The 25,028-nt window shown below is 37.7% G+C and overlaps 1 protein-coding gene across 1 annotated transcript in view; it reads left to right on the top strand.

Moving 5' to 3' along the window:
* The first annotated feature begins 5,578 nt into the window (after positions 1–5,578).
* shroom4 (shroom family member 4) overlaps positions 5,579–25,028 on the top strand; it is a 55,419-nt gene continuing 35,969 nt past the window's right edge. Inside the window, exon 1 of the mRNA XM_056268524.1 lies at positions 5,579–5,837. Coding sequence (XP_056124499.1) covers positions 5,712–5,837 — 126 coding nt within the window. The 5' untranslated portion in view covers positions 5,579–5,711. The remainder of the gene's footprint in view (positions 5,838–25,028) is intronic.

Here is a 25,028-nt window from a genome sequence, read left to right on the forward strand (position 1 = left end):
AAGTCAATGGTAAAATGTTTTGGTTAACATTTCTCAAAAAGTATTTTACGTTCCACAGAACAAAATACAGGGTTGAAATGACAGCAGTAAAATGACGAATTTAAATTTTTGGGGTAAATATCCCTTTAATTGTAATACTAATATCTGCTGAAATGTTTCTAGGGAGTTCCTACTAACAATCCTAAGCTTTATATGCTGAAATATGACACTGAGACTATTGTCTCACAAATATTGTCTCACAATAATTGCTTTTCTGCATGCATGCATGCTCAGATTTATTTATTTATAAAGTGCACGTGTCAATGCAAAACCCGCAGGCAATGGGTCAAACAACATATTATCTCTCTGATATGCTCCATCAAAATTACTTTTTGAGATTCACTGAATAATTAGCCTATGTTGTTTTGCCATGTTATATCTAGAATAATGTCTTATTACAGTTCTCTATAAAATTGATATTTTAGTAGGTGATTCGATTTAGGGTTACAATTTATATGAAAATGTAAAGTTAGGTCCTGCAACTGGTCAACCCTTCTTATAATTTTGTCACCTTTTTAAAACACTTTTTTTTTTGCCTTCACTGGCTCATTTTAATGGTCCTGCAGTGTGATAAATGTTTTTTAACATAAATTAAAATGGCACATTATATCATAGTCTCTCAATAAATACTGCTTACAAAAGCTGCATGTACAATAATAAAAAACAATTAGCCACATGCTGTTTGAAATGGAATTTCAAACATGCTGTTTGAAATTTATTTCCAGTGATGCAGTTTCTTTACATTAAGAGAAGCTTATGATAGGTGGAGAATAGCCTGTCACACAACTTCCCAAAAGTATTTAATGTCAACTAAGTTGCCTATTTATTTCCAGTGATGCAGTTTCTTTACATTAAGAGAAGCTTATGATTTGCTCTGTGTTTTTATAGACCAACAAAAGTATGTCCATGACACAATAGGGTAAAAAACTGCGTAAACCCCCAGTGTTTTCATTTCTAAGGATCGTGGATTGCATCTCACTGTCTGGCTAGCTAGCAAACAAGCTAACAAGGTTACATTCTCTCAGAAAGGGAAATTAAAACTTCGTCCAAAAATTATAGTGTTTAATTTATGATTTTTACAATGTTATTTTACTAACCGCTTCTTAATATCAACCGAATATCCGACAGAGCTGACATATTTACGCTATCATTGCTATGGGAGTGTGTGGCTAGTTTAGGGAAGATTTGCAGGAAAATCCGATGTGTCGATTACGGCCTGCTAAATTGAACTGGATCACTAAAAACGAAGTAGATTTTAGCATTTTGCTTTTTTGGATTTATGTTTACCAGAATTCGATGTCAAGATACTAACAGAATGAGATCTGCTTGTGCTTACCGACCTCAGAACGGTTTCTCGCTTCCTCGTGCATGGCTCAGTGCAGTGCGACACTCGCTTCCAAGCTCGGTTGTGACAGGAGGGGGAGTGACTTTCAGACAGATACATTTTTGTATTTAAATTAATTGCGAAGGCTAAATTGAGATGTTGAAATTAAATGGTTAATGTTTCCTTCTGCATTTATTCTCTCTCTCTCTCTCTCTCTCTCTCTCTCTCTCTCTCTCTCTCTCTCTCTCTCTCTCTCTCTCTCTCTCTCTCTCTCTCTCTCTGTACAGCAAGTGAGGAATAGTCATGGGAATAATTGACTTGTTTATTTTTTTCTCTCTCAAAATTTTCACAAAAACTCTCTCAACAGTTGCAGAAAAATGTACAGTAATGACAACTTACAGTAAGGTTAATGAATTGTTTTACACGTATAGTACTGAATATTTTATAGTATTGAAGATCTGCATTAGCACTTGCATACTGTGAAAATACAGTGACCCAACTGCAAAAGCCAAAGAGGTTACAATAAAAAATAAAAACTCTAAATGAAAAGCATGTTACAGTACACTCAGACGAGTTGCAACTGCAAAATCAAGTTCAGTGAGAGAGATTGATTCTGGTTCAGCATCATGTCTTCATTTTGGTCCGGCCGGAGGACTTTGTCCACATCACAGACAATGTCATCTCTGCAGGCAAAGGGAAAAACCCTAAAGCCAGATTCAGCCTTGACAACATTCTCCACAGCTTGCTGTTTCTCGTCCTCATTCTCTTCCTCCATGTTCACCACCTCTTATACACATACTCTTCCTTCTTTCCCTCTTATATTGTTTCCATCCAATGTTGGTATCAACATTAAGTGCAACATTTTGAATCAGTTTTGGGTCTGAACTGACTTGTATTATGTACAGTTGGTTTGGTCACATCATTAGAAATAAGTGTGAACAATTTTGAGTCGTTGGGTGTAAATGATGGCAACTTGTAGTTGTGTTTAACTTTTGCCTGCCTGTGTTTATCGTTTTGAAACACAAGTGCATCACAGTGAAAAGTGTGTTTTAGTGAGTGAGTATGTGTTTAGAATTTTGCAAAAAGACTGAGTGCTAGTGATTTATTCGACAAATTGGTTTAGGCTATTGAGAATTTGGTTCAGAGAATGGGGTTTAGTGTTTTAGCAATTCAGAAAAACTAATAAACTGAACTGTGATTTAGAACTCCCTTCGTCATCTTTGGACTAATTATACGTTACAGATATAAGCATTTGCTATTGCTTCAAATATTGTATCTGTATGTTTTATATCATTGAATTTCTTAAGCAAACTCTCTCACATATAAAAACAGGCTACAATATTCATTGAGCAAGATCCACTATCCCATTCTTTGATTTATAAAACAGCATGTCTTACAACAAATTGTGTTTTAACAAACAAAATGTATTGAATTCAAATCATGTCATGGAAAATGGGGGAAGAAATATTGCCACTAAGCGAGGAATGTGTGTGAGCAGAGATAAGAGAGATGCAGAGAAATTTCCCCTGGCTCAGCACATTAGAAGTATGCGGCCGTATAACGGCCTGTGGAAGTGTGAATTTAAGGCATTAATCTGTCAGGGTCAGATCATTACTATATGGAGATGACAAGCTGCTTGCATGAATGGAGTGGTTTATTGCCATGGTGACAGGGATATATTGACCCAATTGCTCTTGTACAGTAAATGCCTGAGAAACAGAAAAAGGGTCAAGGGAGAAATTCAGATATGTTTAAGGTGACAAAATGAAAAGAAAGGGCACCATAGAGTTACAGACATATATATATATATATATATATATATATTGTTCTTATGCCAACTAATCTGAGACATTATTGTCAAATGAGCAGCATTTAGGTGACCAGAATAGAGCTGAGCTGATGTGTGTGTGCTGTCATGCATAAATGTACACTACATGTGTGCTCAAGTGTGTTCATCGACGTAAGGGTGCTTGTGCTTGCTGTGCGTTCAGCTGTCTCATATGGATGTGCATTCATGTGTATGAGAGTTGCGTTAAAGTGAGCACACTTACATTGAAATGAGTGGATTAGAATGCAGAATGCTAAGAGATTGATCAAAATTGACAAGGGTAATGAGAGAGCATGTTATGGTTTCTTAATTGTAACAAATTGCTGTAATCGGTAGATTGCTGCCTTTGAGGAAAGAATTTAACCCCAGGTTGCTCCAGGGGGAACGTCACTATAATAAATATACTGAAAGCCACATTGGATTAAAGTGCCTTACGGCTTTACTTATGGAGGTCTACCTCGTTCACTTTAACACATTGAGGCCTGGTTTCACAGGGTTTGGATTAAACCAGGATTAGGCCTTAGTTCAATTAGGACAGTTATGTAGCTTTTATAAACGTGCCTTAGAAAAAAAAAACATGACTGATTAAGATATGTCAGTGCAAGTTGATTTTAGTTAAAACAGCTCAATTATGCATTTTAGTCTGACTAAGGCTTAAGACTTTTCTGTGAAACGGGGTGAGCCTCAGAGAGATTGGTAATGTGATCAGTGTTGTGTTCTAGTAGGCTGTGTTGTTCAGATTGGTACCCTGCCAATGGGGAGTACATTGGCAAAAGCTCTTTGCTGTAAACTGCAGCACCTCCTAATGTCAGAGCCAGAGAACTGTCTCGCGATGGACCTGTCCTGTACTTTAGGATGAACTCTGAACTGACCTGAAATGTTAATTTTACTAAATGTTTGATTAGCATCTTGTGATTATTGCTTGTTTTTGTGTGTGTGTGTTTTTAAATCCATCAACCCTGTTGAGAGATTTCTATGGAAGCTTGTTTCCGCCACGTAAAGCAATTTTAAAGATAATTGTGACTTTATATTTCACAATTCTGACTTTTTTCTCCAAATTGCGAGATATAAACTCGCAATTACGAGTTATGAAGAATTGCTAGATATAAACTCGACATTGCTTGAAAAAAAAAAAACAGAATTCGGAATTTTTTTCCAACAAATTCTCGCATTCTTAATTTAAACTCACAATTTTGCCTTTCCCCCTAGCAAATTCGAGTTCTGACTTCTTTTCTCGAGTTATAAAGTCAAATTCGGAGGGGGGAAAAATATGTGAGATGAAAAAAGTCACAATGATATAAAAAGTCGCAATCACCTTTTTAATTTGTTATTCTGTGGCGGAAACAAGTTTCCAAAGATTTCCGGTATCTGCAAACCCCCCTCCCCCCTCCTCCTTTTTTTTCAGAAAGAAAAAAAAAGATTTCTGTCAGACTCTTCAGATAATTGGCAGATCAAGCATGGTGTGAGTATGTGTAAGTATATTCTCTCACCGTCCTCTTGTGTTTGACAGGTAATTGATTTAGACATGTTTTTGCAGTCTATGATCGGCTTTCCAGCTTAATAGCTCAATGCAGATGTTCTAACAACATGACAAATTGGACATCACTGAACTTCTGTTAATCACATAGCTGAATGGATAAAGAAATAGTTGCTCATCAATGTGGAAATGATTGGTAAAGAACGGTAAGTGCTTACCCTGAAGCTTTGATCACACATGCTGGCTGCAGGCTGAGCTTTGGTTAAAATACAGCTTGTGCATTCTCATGTCCTAGAGTAGACTCATAACATCGTGTCACACTTCTACATGATATGAAACAACAGCTCCCCCATGTGGACTTTTCATGTTATTGTATATTATAGCAGGTTAGGCTATATTACCCTCTATTTAGGTTGCATTTTAATTTGAAATGCAAGCCTCTCTCATTTTTTTCTATTTTACATTCTACATTAGTTTTCACGCCTCGTGTTAAAGATACTCTTCATTATAGCTCACGTAACAGAAAAGTGATTATTATTTCAAATAACTAAGTTAAAATATTAAAAGTCTCAACATAGCCTAATGGGAGAACAATTCAAGTTACTAGGTCATTTAATTGTCTTTTGAGCTGTAAAAATCTCACGACTGGGTAACATTTCAGTTTGACCAATTTGAATGTTCCTGTCCAGCGCAGTTTCCATGTAAAAATGATCGATGTTGTAGTTTGAAAGTTATGACTCAAGAGTTGATAACGGCCAACTTTCCCAGACCGTCGCACAATGGACAATACAGCGGTCGATAAAGTTCCTGCCCTTGGTATAATTTCATTGGTCAGTTAGAGCGAAGCTCTGTCCTAATTGGCTGTTCCATCTGTCACTCAAATCTACTCATCAGTCTCAAGCACTTCCTCCGCTGAGAGTCCATGGAAAGCCCATCTCTGGCCAACCCACCGCCTGTCCCCTCATGCGTGGAGTCCCCGGTTGTCGTGATGAGGTTGCATCGTGATTGCATGGCGATCGGACGGAGCTGAAAGCACAGAAGTCATGATGGAGACCGTAGAGCAGCTGGTGTCTTTCCAGCACATCCATGTGCAACTGAACGGAGGCGCTCCGTGGGGATTCACTCTGAAAGGAGGGCTGGAGCACGGCGAGCCACTCATCATTACTAAAGTAAGAGTTTACAAAGAGTTAGAAACTCATACTATATGCTTGTGTGTGTCTCATCGATTATATTCAAACACTTGGTTCCTTTGTGCTGAAAGTTTAAACTCACTGTTTATGCTTGAATGAAATGTAACGGTGCATTGATGGATGTTTGGGAACTTTGTAAAAACTTAGTGGCAAGGAAATGGACATGAATGATATAAACATAAGACCAAGAGCATCCTTAATGCTCGTGTTTAAACTGTTATTTTCATAAATGACAGATCATGATCTCATGAGATCTGTGAATCATTGACTTTCAAGATCCATGAAAACCCAAAGAAAGGAATGAATAATCAATGTTTGCATTAGAGCCAAATTTATACAATCTATTGGATCACTGAACATAGGTGAAGTGACCTGGGCTCTTCTGCATATTATTCATTATCCATTAACTATCATAAGTTTGAATAGACCAACAAATTGGCAAAAACCGATTAATCTGCCAAAAAGATGGCTTATCGGCTTGGTTGAAGTGGTCAATTCATTCAGCATCAGATCCTAAATCTACTGACAGCAATATCAAAGGATTTGTGTTTTTGAATATTTTACAAGGAATTTTGTGTGAACATTTTGTGAAATAAGCATAAATGTTTATATATTTTGTGCACATTCTATTTTGCATTAAATTGTATTACATTGTCCGTCTTTCTCTGTAGAAATTACATCTGCTTTCAAAAGTTGTGTATATTTTTGCCTGAGGCAGATTATAGGAAACCAATCATGTTCAATTAATTTTTTTAAACAAAATGATCAGTAATAATAAAAAATGAGCTAAAATACACTCTTCATATGTGTTGTCACGTGTGATAATTGAAAAAAAGCGACTTTATCCAAAAATATTAAAATAATCAGTTAAGTTAACACTTTTTAATTTAACCAACTATGACTATATTTCGTCCAACTAGTACTGTTTTTTTTCCTCACAGGGAGGTAAGGGAATCATGTTTTATTCCTTCTCCTTCCACCCCCATTTCCTCTCCAACGGCATTTGACCGAAAAAGTGTTGATTTATTTTTCTTAAATGAAGATGTTTTGGGGGGGGGACAAGACCCCCAGAGATCACATTCCCAGACTCTGCCCCCTGAGTCAGCGGGGAGGAGGGGGTGGGGGTCATGAGGGGGAGGCTGGTATTTTTTTGTCTGACAGAGGGAAGAAATGAGTTTGATTTGTGCCTTAGTTTTCAGCATGTCTTAGAATGAGTTTACAGTTGTTTATTCTGGTGCTCAAAACATCTCGACAACTTGTAATGTGCGTTGAGTCGGTTTGGCTGTGTAGTTGGTAAAATGTCTTTTCTTAGCTGTGCTGTGTTTAATTTAAAGTGCTTTAACACTTGGGACGCAGTATTGTCTCTTTTATCGCTCACAGGCTTTTGACATTTACATGTCATTTGATCGTTTCTCAATGAATCGCCAGCAGGATCAAAATGCATTCAATATGAACATTGTCTTAATGATTCTAAAATTTGATTGATTCAGTGTTTGCCTCTGCCATTCTGAAAGTGAGTTGTTAAAGGTAGGGTAGGCAATTTCAGAGAGGCTAGCAATAGCAAGTTAGCTTTGAAAGCATGAGATCCCACCCTCCCCTACAGAGCGTCTTCAAAGCAACGCCTCCTTCAAAATACATGAACGCGCACAGCCAGAGCAGAGTCGGCAAAGAGTCACGAGACGAGAGATGCCGTTAAATTACCCCATGTCTCAAAGCACGTAACATTACAATAATAATGAACGTAAACAGCTTACAGAAACTTTTGCCTGTACCACCTGACTGCTGCAGTTTAATATCAGCGTTGATAGTGTTGAGATAGAAACGCATAAATTCTAAATGCCATCTCATAATTACGGTTATGACATGGCGTGAACGCAGCATAAGCTTGTTGTTTTGGTTCAGGGGGAACGGTAAAAGGCGGCTGCTATTTGTTCGCGGTGACCGTCTGTCTACAACTCTGCATAGCTTTATGGAACGTGCTAATGACATGTGATCTCTGTGCGAGCAGGGTGTGCGGAGGTATGGAAATACATCTGTTCACTGGCAAGTAGGATATTGTACCTGCCATCAAACATTTTTTGGTCCTGAGACTTCCACAGAAGATGTACATGTTTTAATATTTAGACCACTTCTGCCATTGATTGCTATCAGGATGTGAAGAGAGTTTTAACCAGTATAACAAAAAAGTGTTTATACATGAAAAAAACTGCCTAGCCTACCTTTAAAAGACATATTCATGCATTACCGATATGTTTCTTAGGTGTCAGTGTTGTTTTCTTGTAATATCGAGTCATTTCTTTTGAGGTTTTTTTAGCAGGCTGGTTAGTTCTCGGTAAGTGTCAAGTCTTGGTTTACTGGGGGTTGGATCATGGCCAATTCTCAAAACCTCATATTCACTGGCTGGACTTGTTAACTACTTAACCTGAAACACATGCTTTGTTCGACACACAGTCCCTGCATCTGATTCTGTACACGCGTCTGTGTCTATCTGCATCACTCGATTGTGAGGACTTTATTTGGATGTCATCATAAAGATGATATACAGAGGCTTTGTCAGTGTTGGAGTCTTCTGGGGCACATGGCTCCAGTCGCTGCCACTCACACTGATGGTTTTTCCATCTGATTTGGAGGCAAAGCACAACCTGCATGTTTGCATGTCTTTTTTTCTCATGGAATCTCTTGCCCTCTGATCCTATCTACCATCTTTGGGCCCTGGGGGCATTATTTCGAACCCCCCCCCAGTGGTCTCAGTAGACATTTATCTCAAAGAGCAAACATAAGGACCTGGCGCCCAAGGCGAGACCCAATACACCCCCCAGGTGTTCAACATGTGCTCAAATTAAAATCCCATGATGGGTCATCGTGACCTCAGCCAGCAGCAAGAAGATACAACGGTATCAAGATTTATCAACAACAAACAGTGGCTGGATATAATCGTCATCTCTAGGCTACATATAAGTCTGAAAGTTGAAAATTAAAAAGAATGTAATGGTAACAAACTTGGTCTTGCATGATGCATCCCAATTTTAACACTTTGAGCTGAAGATCTTTAGGGTTTCAAAGCAACTTGTTTGCGTGACAAAACATTGCCAGACTTGTGATTTTCAAAATTGTGGTGAAAAATGCATGTAAACCATTTGTTTACAAAGAATGCTTGATTATTTTCCACATTTGTGCCTGTGCAAACCCCCCAAAATCCTCAAAGGCTTTTGCATTGAAGTTGGCATTGAATGAACATGAGGGGCAGGCTGATTTATGTATAAAAACCTCAATGTTGCTGCTTTTCCCCCCTCACCACTTTGTTAATCAGCCCTCCCTCACATTCCCTGTCTTTTTTGTTCTCCTATTAAAGTAGAGATGGAAACATTGCGCATTTCCGTGCATTTCTCTTTTTCTGCTGTGAAGTTTATGTAGACCACATGGCACTCCAATCATCCCTCTCTTCCCACTCCTAATCGGTCAGTGGAACTTCTTCTCAGGCGCTGGAGTTTTGAGGTGAAAGAAAGAAAATTTTGGACCGAGAGATGGAAATGTTTTACTGGGTCAAAATGTTTATGTTTTAAGTTTGCTGGGAGTTTGAACTTGCAGTAGAGCAGAACACTTACCACCATGTTCTAGTGTTTTATTAACAAGTATTCTATCTTATTTTATAAGTATATTTATTCTCTCCATAGGCATATTTTAACCCATGCACCGGACCAAACAGCTTAGAGATGAAACACAACATTACAAACTTTGATTCAAAGCCAAAAAATAACAGGAAAAAAGCAAAAAGGCTCTGTGTTCTTTTATTTTAAATAATTGTATGAGGAATGAACTCATCCCTTGAAACACAGCTAATGATGTAATCAAAATAAATGAAATAAAAAAAAACTAATTAAGTTATAGTCAAGTTATATTTTACAATTATATTTAGACGAGTATAAAATAAAATTGTGAGTAGTGTAATATTAAAAAAAGTACATTTTATGGTAGGTCTATCTAGAAACGTTTATGAATTTATTGCTAATAATCATTTGCTCTATTATGAAAATGAATGGGATTTTACTTCCAGAACTTGACTGTTGCGGCTGGAGACATTTTTTTCCACTTCTACTTCCATTTTTATCATCCCTCTGTTTAAAGTGATCTCTTTGTTTAAAGTAGGATTACTTCCCCATTTCTGTTAATCAGAAAAGAGGTAATTAATCCTGAGAGGTAATGCTTCCTTTTCCCACTGTTATTGCAATTGGATTTAATGGAGTAAATATATTGTTTCTTCAATTATTTGATAGAAGGCTGTTTGTTTGGAACGATGTGTTGATTGTGGTGAAGTCCGCAGCTGGTTATGGGTGTGGGAAGGATCTGATATGTGACAGGAATGTGTGCTTGGCTCCCGTTGCCTTTGCCTTGGGCAGCGAGGCTTTGATGGTGGGAGAGATATTGGGGTCTTATTGCCTGAGCCCCTCCACCACAAACACTCACCAGTGTTTCCACATGGTCTCTTTCTTAACCGAGCTGGGAGTGACAGGACTTCTAATCAGTGAGGCATGTGTGTTCACTGTGTGTTTGTTCTCTTAGTGAATGGTTTGTGAAGTATGGACCTGGAGAAATTATGTTATAATGATATCTGCATAATGAAAATTATAACTGCACACTGCAACAAGCCTTTGTCTAACGATTTCTGCATCATGATATGATAATATTGGAATTGTATAATAAATGCAATATTCTTAGCTTTTTTTGATTTTGGTCGAGTAGAAATAATTAAATATGCTTTAAATGTAAATCTGCCTAAATTGAGGTTGTAATATTCTCAAAAGTATGAGTGTAGTAGTACTCATGTGTAGAATGTAATAAAACATTTTTTTATAGGGATGCACTTTATATTGGTTATCGGACGTTTGATGTATACATACAGGTTGCCATATTTGAGCATTTTAGTTTTTTTTTTTGTTTGTTGTTGTAAATATTATCCATCATCTAATGCTCACTCACTTAAAGATAGTCTAAACTAACAAAACAAATAATTTTATAACACTGTGCAATGTAATCTTTAGAAAATCTCAATATGAAAATCGATTTTTTTTAAATACACATAATAGGAAGATGATTATTATTTTTTGTTTTAATTATTTAAAATATTATATCAGTGCATCTCTAAAAAAAATCCATTCTTTGCAATCCATTCTGGCATCACATGTATACTGTTTACATGTATGTTTGTGGCACTTTTTTAATACATATACTTGATATAGTTTGGTCTCTAACAAACAAATATGCTTCTTGTTGTTATTCGGCTAGTTGAGACCTTTTCAACAATATATGACAAGTCTATCTGTTATGTATAATGATTTTACAGATCACAATTTCAGGTAAAGTGGTTATTTTTTCATGCTATGAAAATAGAGCAAATTTAAAAGCACTTGGTAAGTGATGGTCATAATCCCTATATTCACTGTAAAGCCAAGCTTCTTAGCTTTAAAATTACATGTATTTTGTGTTGGTTGTAGAATCCCCCGCTTTGGATTTAAGAGGTTGGTTAACGATTAATTGATCATTAATTTAAACAATGATCGATTATGGGAATTTATGTAAATTGATATCACGAGTATGGAGATGATTATGTCTTTCCTAATTTAGTATAATTAAAAACTTACCGTTTAAGTGGTTTGTGGTCCTTTCAAGATTTAATGTGAAGACACATGGTAAATGATAATCAGGGAGTCAGTTTTCAAAGTTCATCTGTGTTCTGCAGGAGACCTGACCACATCAAACGCTCCACCAAAAGCTTGTTGGCCAACCTCGTATCCAACATTTGGGCTCAACCAGCCGTCAAAACCACTCCAAAGTCCTCTTTGCTCCCAGGGAGGTGAGTCTGGGGGAGGGGGATTTGTGTGTGTGTGTGTGTGTGTGGGGAGGAGGTTAGCTGAGGGGACAAGGTCACTTCACACACATTACAACCTCAAAAGACTCACTATGGCCCTATTCATAAACGGCAGGAAACTGAGGAATGACAGTTCCTAAATTGAGCCATCATGCCCCTCCTCACCATGCACCCTCTCCTGTCTGCTATGACAGTGATGGATCAATCCAAGTTATCTTTGGTCCAAAGGTTGCTGACTCTCTGACATCCACCATTGTCTTTTTCGGAAACGAGGTCTGCTATACGCTCAAAATGTGCAATTAAGGCTATAATAGAGCAATCTCAGAGCAACGGGGTGACTTTGAGCATGTCAGACTAACAGATTTGTGCATATTCGGATTACGGATCATACCTCCAATGTTTGCGCACATGCACACTTCCATTGTTCCAATAACAACCCAACTCACCAAAGTATTTTTTTGCCAAGTGTACTGGGAAGTGGTTTGATGTTCCTTTAATTTGCCTCTCGTTGAACTTTGTTAAAACAAAGACAATATCTGCCCGTCAGGAGGCTTTTTCTTGGCTGCACTTCAAACATGGCTTCTCACCTCTCGAGGAGAGAGACCTTGTTATGAGAGCACACACACTGCTGTTTCTGGACGTGCATCAAAAGGTGGAGGTTTTCCCAGTGCACGTCTAAAGCATGATTGATCACTTTGGGATGTTTGTGGAAATGTCCACCAGTGGTGATATATTGTCCTGATCGTCTTAAGAATGGATTTTTAAGTGAGTCGAATAAGCTGTACTGATTTAAGAATGTGATCAAGTAACTGAACAATAAAGGCAGGTTGTTGATCTGGGTGTCATGTGATTAGTGGTGCATTAATACTGACTTTGGGTGAGTGTTGGGTTTCCAGTATATGAATGCCAATTAATGTGGTCTTATTCGGTTTTGATATGTGCTCATGTGCCTGTGTTCAGTTACTCAGCCAATGTGATTATAGTAAGTTTTATAGTAAGACTTTTTGGAAACACTTCTTATAGTAACGATTTGTAGGACATTTTATGAAAACTATGACAGTTTTAAAGGTGTAGTTTAACTAAAAATGAAAATAATTTTATCATTGCAGTGTTATTTTAGCATTATTTATATTGTCATTTTTCTTAGTTTTAGGTTTTTCTGTTTTTATTTATTTAGTTTTAATCATTTTAGTCCTTCAACTTATTTCAGTTACCAAAAAAGATTTTTTTTAAATAGTTTTAGCTAGGGATGCACCAATCGATAGGCCGCAGATCGGTATTGGCTGGGAGAATTGGGAGTCACTAAATTTGGCCGTTCTGCCGAAACGATTGCAATTTGATGAGGTAAACCCGTAAAAAGTTGCCGTGCCGCCGTTGCGCATGTAAACATTATACAGATTAGGCTTTTGTGCCATGTTCTACTTTGTAACTTCGCAAAACATCAAAGTAAATCACACATTTTTATTTAGAGCAGTTTGTCTTGATTCACTTTTTCTGGGGGTTTCTCTGCAGTGTTGTAACATAAGTACTCCCAAACATGATCAAAATAGATTTTCTTAAAAAATGTAAGGGTTTTCTACCAAATGAGACCATGTACTTGATGGTACCTTGTTTTTTTTATAGAGTTACTTAAAGTTAGCCATTACTTTTTAATTATGCCACTTGAAATCACATGAAATCATTAAAAACGCCTTCAGGGTGTAAGGGGATAAAAGTGACAGCCAACATATACTTACATATAACTTATAAGCTTGAATGATCGGGATTGGTATCGGTCGATCATGATGACAAGAAATCGGTATCGCAAAAATCCCTAAAGTTAACAATAACAACACTGTTTTACGTACAATTAATGTGAATGGGGGGTGAGGTGTAATATGTAAAATTATATATTTTTAAAAACACCATTAAAAACTTACAATATAATATTTGCCTTCATGTTCATTCAAATATGATGTTTCCAGACACGCTGTGCCAGGTTTGATGTCAGTGATGTCAAGCAGCATTGCTTATTGTTCTCTCATAACTGTTTGTAACATGCCATATTTGAATGCATGTAAACTCGAATGAAACTCGAGTGGAAAGCATTTGGAACAAAATTAGGGTAACTAAAGGATTTTTCAGACTTTTCCATTTTTGGGTGACCTATCCTTTTAAATCGTTTCTTGGAAACACTAATTGTAGGTATTTACATGTTTGGTGTGTAATTTGTTTAGCTAGGACATTTTTAAACTATAACCGTTTCAATCGTAATCGTGCAGCTAGGTTAATGAGCTGATCTTTGCATTGATGTTCGAATTAGGTGTTGTTGTGCTGTTTTAATGGTTTGAGAAGGAAGTGCAAACAGCATTTGGCGGTTAAGACTGTGAAGGCAAACAAATTGAGGAATATAATTCCCCACAGAAAGTAATTTCTTCCTCACGAGTCTCCTTGAAACAAAACATGCTCTGTAAATCTTGTGTGTGCTGGAGTAAATGATTCTTGGTGTATTTCTCTCTACTTTTATTTATTTGCACCTCTTATTAATTGTTATTTGTTGGCCACTACATTTCTTAGGTATGTAATTTGTTCACCAAAAAGCCTCTCCTGTGAATATAGGTCACTGGCTGTTGATTCAGTTGCAGTGGTGACCCATGGCTCTGTGTCACACCTTTAAAAGTCCCAGAGCACAATGGAACTTTAGACTCAGTCGGGCCGCAGCCATAGTTCAGCACACTGAGGTAGCGTTCTCTCATTTTCCCCCAGCCTGAGCCTTGAATGAAGCCTTTGTCACCCTCTCACTCACGCTGTCTCACCCACCTTTTCTCTTTCAGCCTCTCTCTCTTTCTCCTTCTACCCCCACTCTTCTGTCTATCCTCATAAATGAAGGAGCTAAAAGCCAGCAACAATATTCTCAACCGCTCTGACCTTGAATCCATCCAAGTATGTCACTTTTCCAGGTTCGCCTGTATTCCAAGGTCTTAACTCTTGCTTGGAGCGAAATCTCCCTTCCTGTGGTCCGGATCCTTCACCCCCATCTCCTCCCCATTTATGAGATCAGGCCAGCTCAAGGACAGATGTGTCCCAGCCTGCACCGACGACCTCAGATACTGAAGGAAAACGTTCTGATAAGCCCTTTGTTCTTAGTAGGGGAGCTTTGTTTCTGCTTTGCTGTAGTGCTGAGGTGTTTTCTTAGCTCCAGATAAACTGAGTTTGTGTGTGTGGAGGGATAAATAAAGGAAACTTCAGTAGGGATAATACATATGTCAGTCAGCCAGTCAGTCAGTCGGGTTGTGTTGTTGAGTGGAGGCTCAAATCCTTGTCCAACAGTAGACAAAGGCAGTGCTGCAGAGGAGGGGGGTACTCAGGGCTCGCAAACTCATTCTTCTCTCTTTTATGAGCAGCAGAAGACTGCGGCGCAAGCTTGGGTGCTTGAATGCATTCACTGACCACAGAGTTACAGAGCTTTGAATGCAACTGCTCATCAATGCCTGTTGTGTAGCTCAAATGAGAAGATATTGCGCTAATCAAAGCTGACGTTCAGCAAAATGACCTAGAAAGTTCCCTTGGCATATATATATATATATATATATATATATATATATATATAGATATATATATAGATATATATATAGATATATATAGATATATATAGATATATATAGATATATATAGATATATATAGATATATATATATATATATATAGATATATATATATATATAGATATATATAGATATATATAGATATATATATATATATATATATATATATATATATATATATATATAGATATATATATATATATATATAGATATATATATATATAGATATATATATATATATATATAGATATATATATATATATATATATATAGATATATATATATATATATATAGATATATATATAGATATATATATAGATAGATATATAGATAGATATATAGATAGATATATAGATATATAGATATATAGATATATAGATATATAGATAAATAGAGATAGTGCTGCTCAAAAGTTTACACGCCCCTTACAGAATCTGTGAAAATGTGTGAGGACATAAGGAATCACACCAAGGCAAAAGAGTTTCAGTTTCCTGGAATGAGATGGGGAAGTTTCTTGAAGAGGATTTGGGTGGGAATGGCAGCTGTTAGGCCTTGTCTTGTGGAGGCCAATGGCGGGTTCTGGGCACTATGGGGTTTCCAGAGTGGCCCACTGACTCTGCTTTTGATTGCTGTGGAATGAAAGCAAAGCCTGGGATAGCTGACTGTGTGTGTATACTGTGTGTGCGTCAGGGCATGTTTTTGTTTTTTTGAATGGATGTTCTGAATTGCATTCCCCCTAGCTTTTGGCATTTGGTATTAATTTTTACATTGAATATGTATAAACACTTCCAGGGGAACAAATTGCTATGAAGTGAGCCAGTTTGGAACATTATTATGTTTCAGGCAAGGAATTAGGCCTAATGATAAATACATGGCATGGTTTTAGTTTGCCTGAGGTCTTAAATTTCATTCCATGCTATAATAGCTCAGGAAAAGTGTTTATTCCAGTTTTGATTTTATTGGAAATTGCATTGACTAATTCTTGCGTACACATAATTTTCTATTTGGCTCAGTCTAGACATTTAAAATGTAGCTTATAAGTAAAACTTTAGTTGGAATATAGTCCTTTCTCTGTCCTCCTCAAAGGCTGTACTCATTTTTTTTTTCTTTTGGTGCATATGCATTCCCACATACATGTGACTTATTTTCAACTTTTTCTTCGCTCCAGCTGCTGTGATGTCTGTTGTTTTTTCCGTCAGGATAACTGCAGAGCGAAAGAGAGCCAAAACCCAGGTTTACCACACTTCCTAGATCTGCCTTGGATGTCTTCGTCTCACACACTTCCTCATTATCCCACACCTTTCTTTCCATTTTTCCATGGCCACATTTCAAGTGTGCGTATGCAGTGCATCCTTTCCCAGAGGGATCAGAGACATTGTTTCAAATCAGCTGTTGAAGGAGTATGTATGTGATGTTTTGGCTCAGGATATATAGTAATAAATCATATAGACACAGGTCACCCTTATACTCTGGGGCTGTTTCTGTTCTGCGAACCTCTGGCTGATCTCTGTTCGTGGTTTTCTGACTGGGGAAACCATTACAGGCATTGATAAATCAGCACTTGTTTTAGAGTAGTGTTCTTGGACAACCCTCCTCTGCGAAAGGTCCCGCTGGAAAAAGTTGTGAATTACGGCTGAAAAATGTGTCCAAACATATATTGTAGGTCTTGTGAAAAATGTTATGACAAGTTCCATTTAAAAATACGTTTATTCAAAGACTTAACCCTCCCAGATTAGTGTCAGTCAAAATGAAATACTTATTCCACTTTTATGGAACATCATGTCATAAAATACAGCTTGATATGTCCGTTCTGCACTCTTTTATCTATCACACATTCACTCTCTCTGTCTGCATTTCACTTTGCCGCCAGCGTCCAAGTGTTTTCTATAAAACGGGCAACTGTGTTCCCTGTGTTACCCATGCTTCTTTGCCTGTTGTGGGATAGGCAATGCTTGGTAAGACTCTTCTGGTTTCTAGGCAGCTCAGGCGGACCTTTCTTCTGTCCAGCTGTGGCATAATGACGGGCAGAGTGCCAGACTGGCAAAGAGCGACGCCCTGTTATTTATAGAGCGATAGAGGGGGTGACCTCATGCCGCCAGGGCTGATGCTGGGACTGGGAGACAGGGAGCCCATTCTTCACTGCTGCAGAGGTACGAGGTCCATATAGACCCTCTACTTGCTGCAGATTGGTTTTCATGCGCGTACTTTGATTAACGTGATGAATTCGAGAACTGATCTGATCCCTGATGTGTTGATACAGGTAAACCTTTTGCATGGTTTAACAATTTAACCAAAAAATAATGAGTCTTCGTATGAGAATTTTTTTTGTATGTTGGATTTTTGCATGCATTATGCAAGTTAATATATTAATGAGATAGCCAGCAGTGGGCTTCTGTATGATAGTGGGAATTATATATATATATATATATAATTATATATATATATAATTATATATATATATATATATATATATATATATATATATATATATTAGGGCTGTCAAATGATTAATCACGATTAGTCACATCCAAAATAAAAGTTTTTTTTACATAATATGTGGGTGCACTGTGTATAATTATTTTGTATATTTATAAATACACACACATGCATGTATATTTAAGAAAAAAATATCATTTATATATAATATAAATTATATATAAATCTATATACAGTATATACATGAAAATATTTCTTAAATATATACAAGCATGTGTGTGTATTTATATATATAAAATAATTATACACAATGCACCCACATATATTATGTAAAAAAAACTTTTATTTTGGATGTGATTAATCACGATTAATCATTTGACAGCACTAATATATATATATATATATATATATACACTACCGTTCAAAAGTTTGGGGTCAGTGAGAATTTTATTTTTATTTTTTGGAGGAAAGAAATCAATACTTTTATTTATCAAGGACAGTAAAGACATTTATAATGTTACAAAAGATTCTATTTCAAACAAATGCTGTTCTTTTGAACTTCCTAATTATCAAAGAATCCTAAAAAAAAACTAAAAAAAAACTGTACAACTGACAGACCAACAACTGTTTCAACATTGATAATAATAATAATAAATGTTTCTTGAGCATCAAATGAAATCCTCATATTATACTGATTTGTGAAGGATCATTTGACACTGAAGACACTGACACTGGTGATGCTGAAAATTCAGCTTTGATCACAGGAATAAATTACACTTTACTATATATTCACACAGAAAACAGCTGATTTACACTGGAATAATATTTAATACTATAACTGATTAATACTATAACTGAATACATTTTTGTTGTATTTTTAATAAAATAAGCGCAGCCATGGTTAGCAGAAGAGAATTCTTTTAAAAGTATTTAAAATCGTACCGACCCCAAACTTTTGAACGGTAGTGTATATATATATATATATTCCCACTATCATACAGAAGCCCACTGCTGGCTATCTCATTAATATATTAATGAGATAGGAATATATATATATATATATATATATATATATATATATATTCCTATTTCATTTATTATTCTGGATCTGAATGTAGGACTTCTCCAATCATTTAGTCTGCTTGCCCTTCTCTTACAATCCACTACAAGCTTCCATTCAGATGTGCCTCCATCCACTAAAAAAATAATGGATAGAATCAAGTTCCCATCCTTTTTTTTTTTTTTTTGATAATCCATTTCACTTGGATGTACGTCACAATATAGAAGATATTATTTGTTGCTACTTTTGTTACATTGGACTTGTTTTACTTGCAGTGGCAGTGTTAGGCCGGGGCTACAGCCCCACCAGAAATGTTCTTAGCACCGGCACAGTCCCCCCCCCCAAGGATTTCCTAATAATTTTTCCTGTTTTTGAAGTTCTGAAGTGTCACTTTCATTAAAAATAAAAAAGTTACTATTGGTGAGTAGCTACCCTTATCTCTTTGAAGATTCACTCATGTTAGAAACGTCAAATAATATTGATTTTAATATAAATTCATGCACTTAGTTCGCCCTAGCCAAGTGGTGATGAAAAAGAGCAAATGTTGTTTTCGATCTTAACATACAGGCTAATGCGTTAAACAGGTGTCTTTCGCGCCTCATCTGCTTTTCAGTTTCTTGCACCATGTCAAGTTAAAAGTGCATTCCTTCATTTAGCTTACTCATTATGTAGGTGGAACTGTCCATAGACGTAATAAATACATAGACGCCTACATGTCTATGGGACTGTAAGTCGTTTCAATAAACCGTTATTGATTCAAAGGGCTGATAATGTAATAATAAAGATGTTCAGCAAAATTGATACCATGCTTAATAACTGCACACTTTACAATGTAAATGTATAATTTAAGGTAAAATGGAAAATTAAATGAGTGCAATGTAATAAATGCAGGGTATTTTTTTTCTTAGCACCCCCTTTGAACTATTTAGCCCCCCTTAGCAACCCCCCCCCCCCCCCCAAAAAAAAATTCCTGGAGCCGCCAATGTTTGCGTGTTTTTGGACATGCTATTAAATATGCCTGGTGGATGGCCAAATGGAAAAATGTGTGGGTGAAATTTTGACTTGGGCCAGTAAGTAACCACCCCTAACCAACCCAAGAAAGTGTATAGCTATACACTAAAACTAACTACTCACCTTAGCAACTAATTGTCAGTGCCTTGACAAATACCTATGTTGAACAGAGTTTTGGCAAATTTTGCCCTCACTCAGGACTAGAGACATCATATGATCTTGGCCTTTTTTTAATGTTAACCTATTTAATACTAGATTGTATGCAGAGTGTAGTTCTGGGACAGCCTACATGCACTTTGTGCTGAATTTAGCAAACATATTCTAGTGGGAGAGGTGAAGACTAACTTGCTTCATCACTGTCTGACACTAATAGACACCCCTCCCTCCTGCGGTCTCTGAGCCTGGGAGTGGAAATGCATTTTTCGGTACACTGACAGCATAACTAGGAATTGCCTTTCAAAGCCTTTATTGTATTAAAACTATTCCCATCCTGGGACTTATAATTTTCGAGTCCTTCTCTTGTAATTTAAGGCGTTTCTCGCCTCCTCTAGCTAAAACGCAGACCGTATTTTATCTTGGAAAAGGAGTGATTGGAAAAGAATCACAGTGGTGCTGTTTGTTTGCTGTAGCCTCTGCCCTCACTACTCATGTTGGGTGTTTTTATAAACAAAAAAGTCTCAGGCAGAAAGTTCCCCCTAACATTCACCTCCTCAACCATATTTTCCAACAGGTCTCAATTGAAGAATGGGTACGGAAAATCTTATTCTTCGCATGGCATGTAAGGAGTGGTCGCTCCTGAGGGAGATTAAAGGAATGGGGAGACAGAAAGGGATTTGTCACGTAGGACTGTTCAACCCTCCATAAAGGTCTCTTTGTGAACTTTATTTCATGATCACCAGGGAGCAAGTCAGTGCTCATGCCCAAGCCAAACAAGCACTCGTACACACACACACACACACACACACACAGGTCTGATGGAACATAGGTGTGGTTGCAGTTATTTTTATCAAGCCTCTAAGGAGAACATGAGCTCAAGGGAAAGGAAAGAAAGAGTGGGAGAATGAGACTACTGGGTGGGCATACAGGAAGGGAGAGAGAGAGAGAGCGAAGGATGGAGGTTCAGTGAGGTCCATGCGGTGTGTGCACCAGCTGACGCCAACAGTTTGACAAAAGTTCTTCACTCTAGGTATTCTAAATAATTCAACAAGTTCTGAGAGCGAACACGCACGGTTGAAGTGCCATTACATCATGGCCCCGGGTACCCGTTAAACAGATTTAGTGGAGGACAGCGGGTGAATGCTCTTTTATTTTCTTCCCTGTCATTTTATTTTGGTTTCCCGGTCTTCCTCGCAGGGAGTTGTTGAAAGTTCTGAGCACTTTGGCATCTTATGAGGTAAGAAGGTGCATGTGAGTTTGTTTTATTGCCAAGGGGGCACTCGTGTATGCCTGCCAACTATGTGAATTTGTTCTTTTTGTGCAATAGTGTTACATATCCGGCCATAAAACATTCCTGCTATGAGGGTTACCGGGCTTTTTCCAGTGGAGTATTTGCAGCAGATTGGATTTTAAGATGGAAAAAGGCTGTGTTTGTTTTGAGTTTAATAAACTAATGGAAGGTCAGGCTACATCACTTCTCTCCTGCACCAATGCACCTGGAGAACATACTGTACACCGGTTTCATTTAGACTCGCACAGAAGATTTATTGGATTTGCTCCATATATTCAGGTCTGAGATGGTACACTCATTCAGTCAGTTGAAAACCAAGTGGAAAAATAGTTATTCAACCTGTGTCATCTGTGTTGCATGTACAAACAAACAAACACGCAACCTCTCAGAATTGAGATGAAGCCCCTGTGGTCCAGGCTTGAAGGGCTTTGTGGATGTTGATTGTGGTATCCGTAGAAACAGTCTGTTTGGAGCAGATGGGAAGGAAGAATGGAGCAAGAAAGAGCACTGTCCTCGGCGAGGCTGTAATTGTGACCATACATCTGAATAATGTCTCCATTACATGCAACCAGCCATTTTGCATCTTAAACCAGCCAAATACATTAGAAAGACTTCAGGCCTCGTTCACTGATAGACAGTCCTTCAGTCAGCATCTCTGAGTGATGTTATGTCTTTTCTCCTCAGGATCTGAAGAACAACCTGAGAATATCCTGTAATGTATCCAAAAGTTATTTAAAGGCAGTGACACACCAAGCCTACTTTAAAGAACTAGCGGCAAGGAAAGCCGAATGTGTTGTCGCCTTGTGTCGGCTGCGTCTGGGCCAAAAAACTGCACTTGAACACACCGCAAATACTACACTTGACTGCCAACTCCTATGTGTGTTCTACGCCTGTGTGTAAGGAAATAACTGTCTGTATCAATAATAGTCTATATTCGTAATTCAAAAAGGGAAACCGAAACTATGACTGCAGATACACAAACCGTAAACAAAGCAGTGCTTGCTTACCATTTTGAATATCAATCATGCTGTTCACTTTCTTCATTTAATTCGGCTCTTTTTATGAAAATATTTCACTCTTTAAAATGAACATCCCAATCAGAGTGATCTCTCACCGACTGCCCCGACGCTTATTCAATATGCTGAATCAGGCAGACTCCCGCCGACATGAGCCCGACTAGAGCCGACGAGTAGAACACACTGCAAAAACTAGCCCAACAGACTCTTTTAGACGGCCTGACATTAACTGTATCTTTTAGTCTTGGGGATGAAATATTTCTGTCTTCATCTGCTCTTCTGTGTCCCAAAACCATCTCTGGTCTCTTTTGAAGTCTTTGCTCTTTCAGGTCACATGAGTTGACTAGTGAACAGCTTGCCCACAGCCCACCTGAAATCTGACTTGCTGAACTCCGCAGATTTCCACAGAATTATAACATCCGCCATTTACAAAGTTGCCCATGCATGTTCGGTTATTAAATATGTTTGGTTGATTTGATTATGCTTTCAGCTACTGGGTTTAATTATTTTATCCCTTAATTCATTTCACAGAAATTTTGCAGATTTTCACCCAAGATCTATTAGTTTTTAAGTCTTTAAATGGGTTAACACCGTCTTACCTTTCCGATCTGCTGACAGTCCATCAACCTGCAAGAGCTCTTAGGTCTGCAAACTTAGGTCTCTTAGTGGCTCCTAGATCCAGGCTTAAGACTAGAGGAGATCTTTTTTCATCGCTGCCCCAAGACTTTGGAACAATCTGCCTACTGAAATTAGAACTGCGCCCACTCTGTCCATTTTTAAAGCTAGGTTAAAAACATTTTATTTGATCTGTCTTACAAAATATGAATGTTGATGCAGTTGTCCTGTTTGGTTTTATTCTGTTATGTTTTTTCTTTACTCTGTACAGCACATTCGTCAATGGAAGTTGTTTAATTGTGCTTTATAAATAAAGTGATTGATTGATTGAAGATCAGCACAGAAAATGCAAAAACATCTCCAGATTCTATCTGGGTCTGCTTATGAGACAAAATCTTAATGAATATTTTGTGAAGTATGAACTCTACCCACATCCTGACATTCGCTGTCCCCCACTGAGCATTTTATTCAGGCTGCATGAATATTCCCTTTATGCCCCTCTGGACATGATCTGTCTTTGATCTCCCCAAAAACTATGCTCAAATATTCCTGCCATGCTCACCACATACGAACATTCACACACAACACATGTGCATCTGTTTACTCTACAATGCAGACCGACAGTTGGCATTGGGATGAGTCTTACAAAAATGGTATAGTGTGTGAACATGTTTCAGAAAGATTTGGTCTCATTGTTGAAATGCGTGGCTCACTTGTTACAAAATGGTGGCATGTGTATCCGAGCATGTTTTTTTTTTACTCTGAAGCAGAATAAGTAAACATACTCAAGACAAAGTCAAGAAAAAAATAGCCAGATTTTGTGGTGTTGCATGCTGAATATAAACCTATTTAAGACAATCTTTTGTCATATGCAGTAGGCTTTTATAATTTCTTGATTTCTCTTATGATTTCTTTATTTTTATTTTTACATTTATGCATTTGGCAAACACTTTTATCTAAAGTGACATCCCTGGGAATTGAACCCATGACCTTGTCGTTGCAAGCACCATTTACTGTTTAAAGTCCCTGTAAAGTCAAAATTAAGTATGTGTTCTGAGTTTGTCACACCACAGAAAAATGTGTTATTAGTCACCCAGCCAAATTTGAATGATAAAAAAAGCCAGCAAGTACATAAAATAAGCTATCAAAATCTTGAAAAAATGAGCAGTATTCTCTGCTCTCAAACGCTGGGGGCGTGTCCGCTGGCTGTGCTGAAGCCACGCCCACTCGCGGGAAAGCTGCCGTCGCCACACTCAACTCTACAGCCGGAATAGATGCTCGCACGGTGGGCACGCACTTCCGATGGCGATGATGGCACCAGTTGTCGGCGCGACTGGAGGATGAAGGCCGAGGCGGGAGATAGTCGGTTCGGCCCCATTCACCAGTAACAGCGGATTATCAGTGAATCCCAGTTGTCTCTGATGAAAGTTTATAAAACTATCCCGTGTAAAATGATCACTTACAGAGGTGGGTTTTGGCGGTGATCCTCAGCTCTCCATCAAAGTGGCTCTTCACAAAATTAATCCACTTCTTCTTGATGTAATCGTTTTTCGGAAATGTAATTAAGGACACCGATCTGTTTTGTACTGATCCGGTGATCGCATCCAGGTAGTAACGTTACGCATTTCCGTGACAAAGGCATAGCTAGCTAGCAATCTGTAGGCCGTTACTAATAATAGTACTGACAGTAACTCGCGAATGAGCGGCAAACTGATGTGAATGTGCTCTATAATATTGTTAGGAGCGGCCAGCCTCAGCGGCTTTAGTGCGTCATCAAGTAGGGGCGTGTCCAGGAGCTCAAGGGCTCCAGTGCGTCATCGAGCCCCGTTTTAGCCCCGCCCAGAAAATCCGGAAAATAGCAATGGTGAAAAACTGTTTAACGGTCTAACTCCACAATTCAGTACTTCACAGTTCACAGTCTTTGTAATATGTTTAATCAATACATTTCTAACATTTATAATGTGTTTAGAATTTTTTTTTTGAAATTGCCTTTACAGGGACTTTAAACTATTATTTTATGTTGCAGCTAAATTAGATTTTATGGCAATCAAGTTTATACAGTAGTTCTCAATAGTCCTGCTAGTTCTCAATAGCCCACTTCTGATAACCATTTTATAATTTATTGAATTTAAGAA

Source organism: Rhinichthys klamathensis, unplaced genomic scaffold, assembly GCF_029890125.1.
Source record: "Rhinichthys klamathensis goyatoka isolate OS25496 unplaced genomic scaffold, OSU_Roscu_1.1 h1tg000275l_1, whole genome shotgun sequence".
NCBI lineage: Eukaryota > Metazoa > Chordata > Actinopteri > Cypriniformes > Leuciscidae > Rhinichthys > Rhinichthys klamathensis.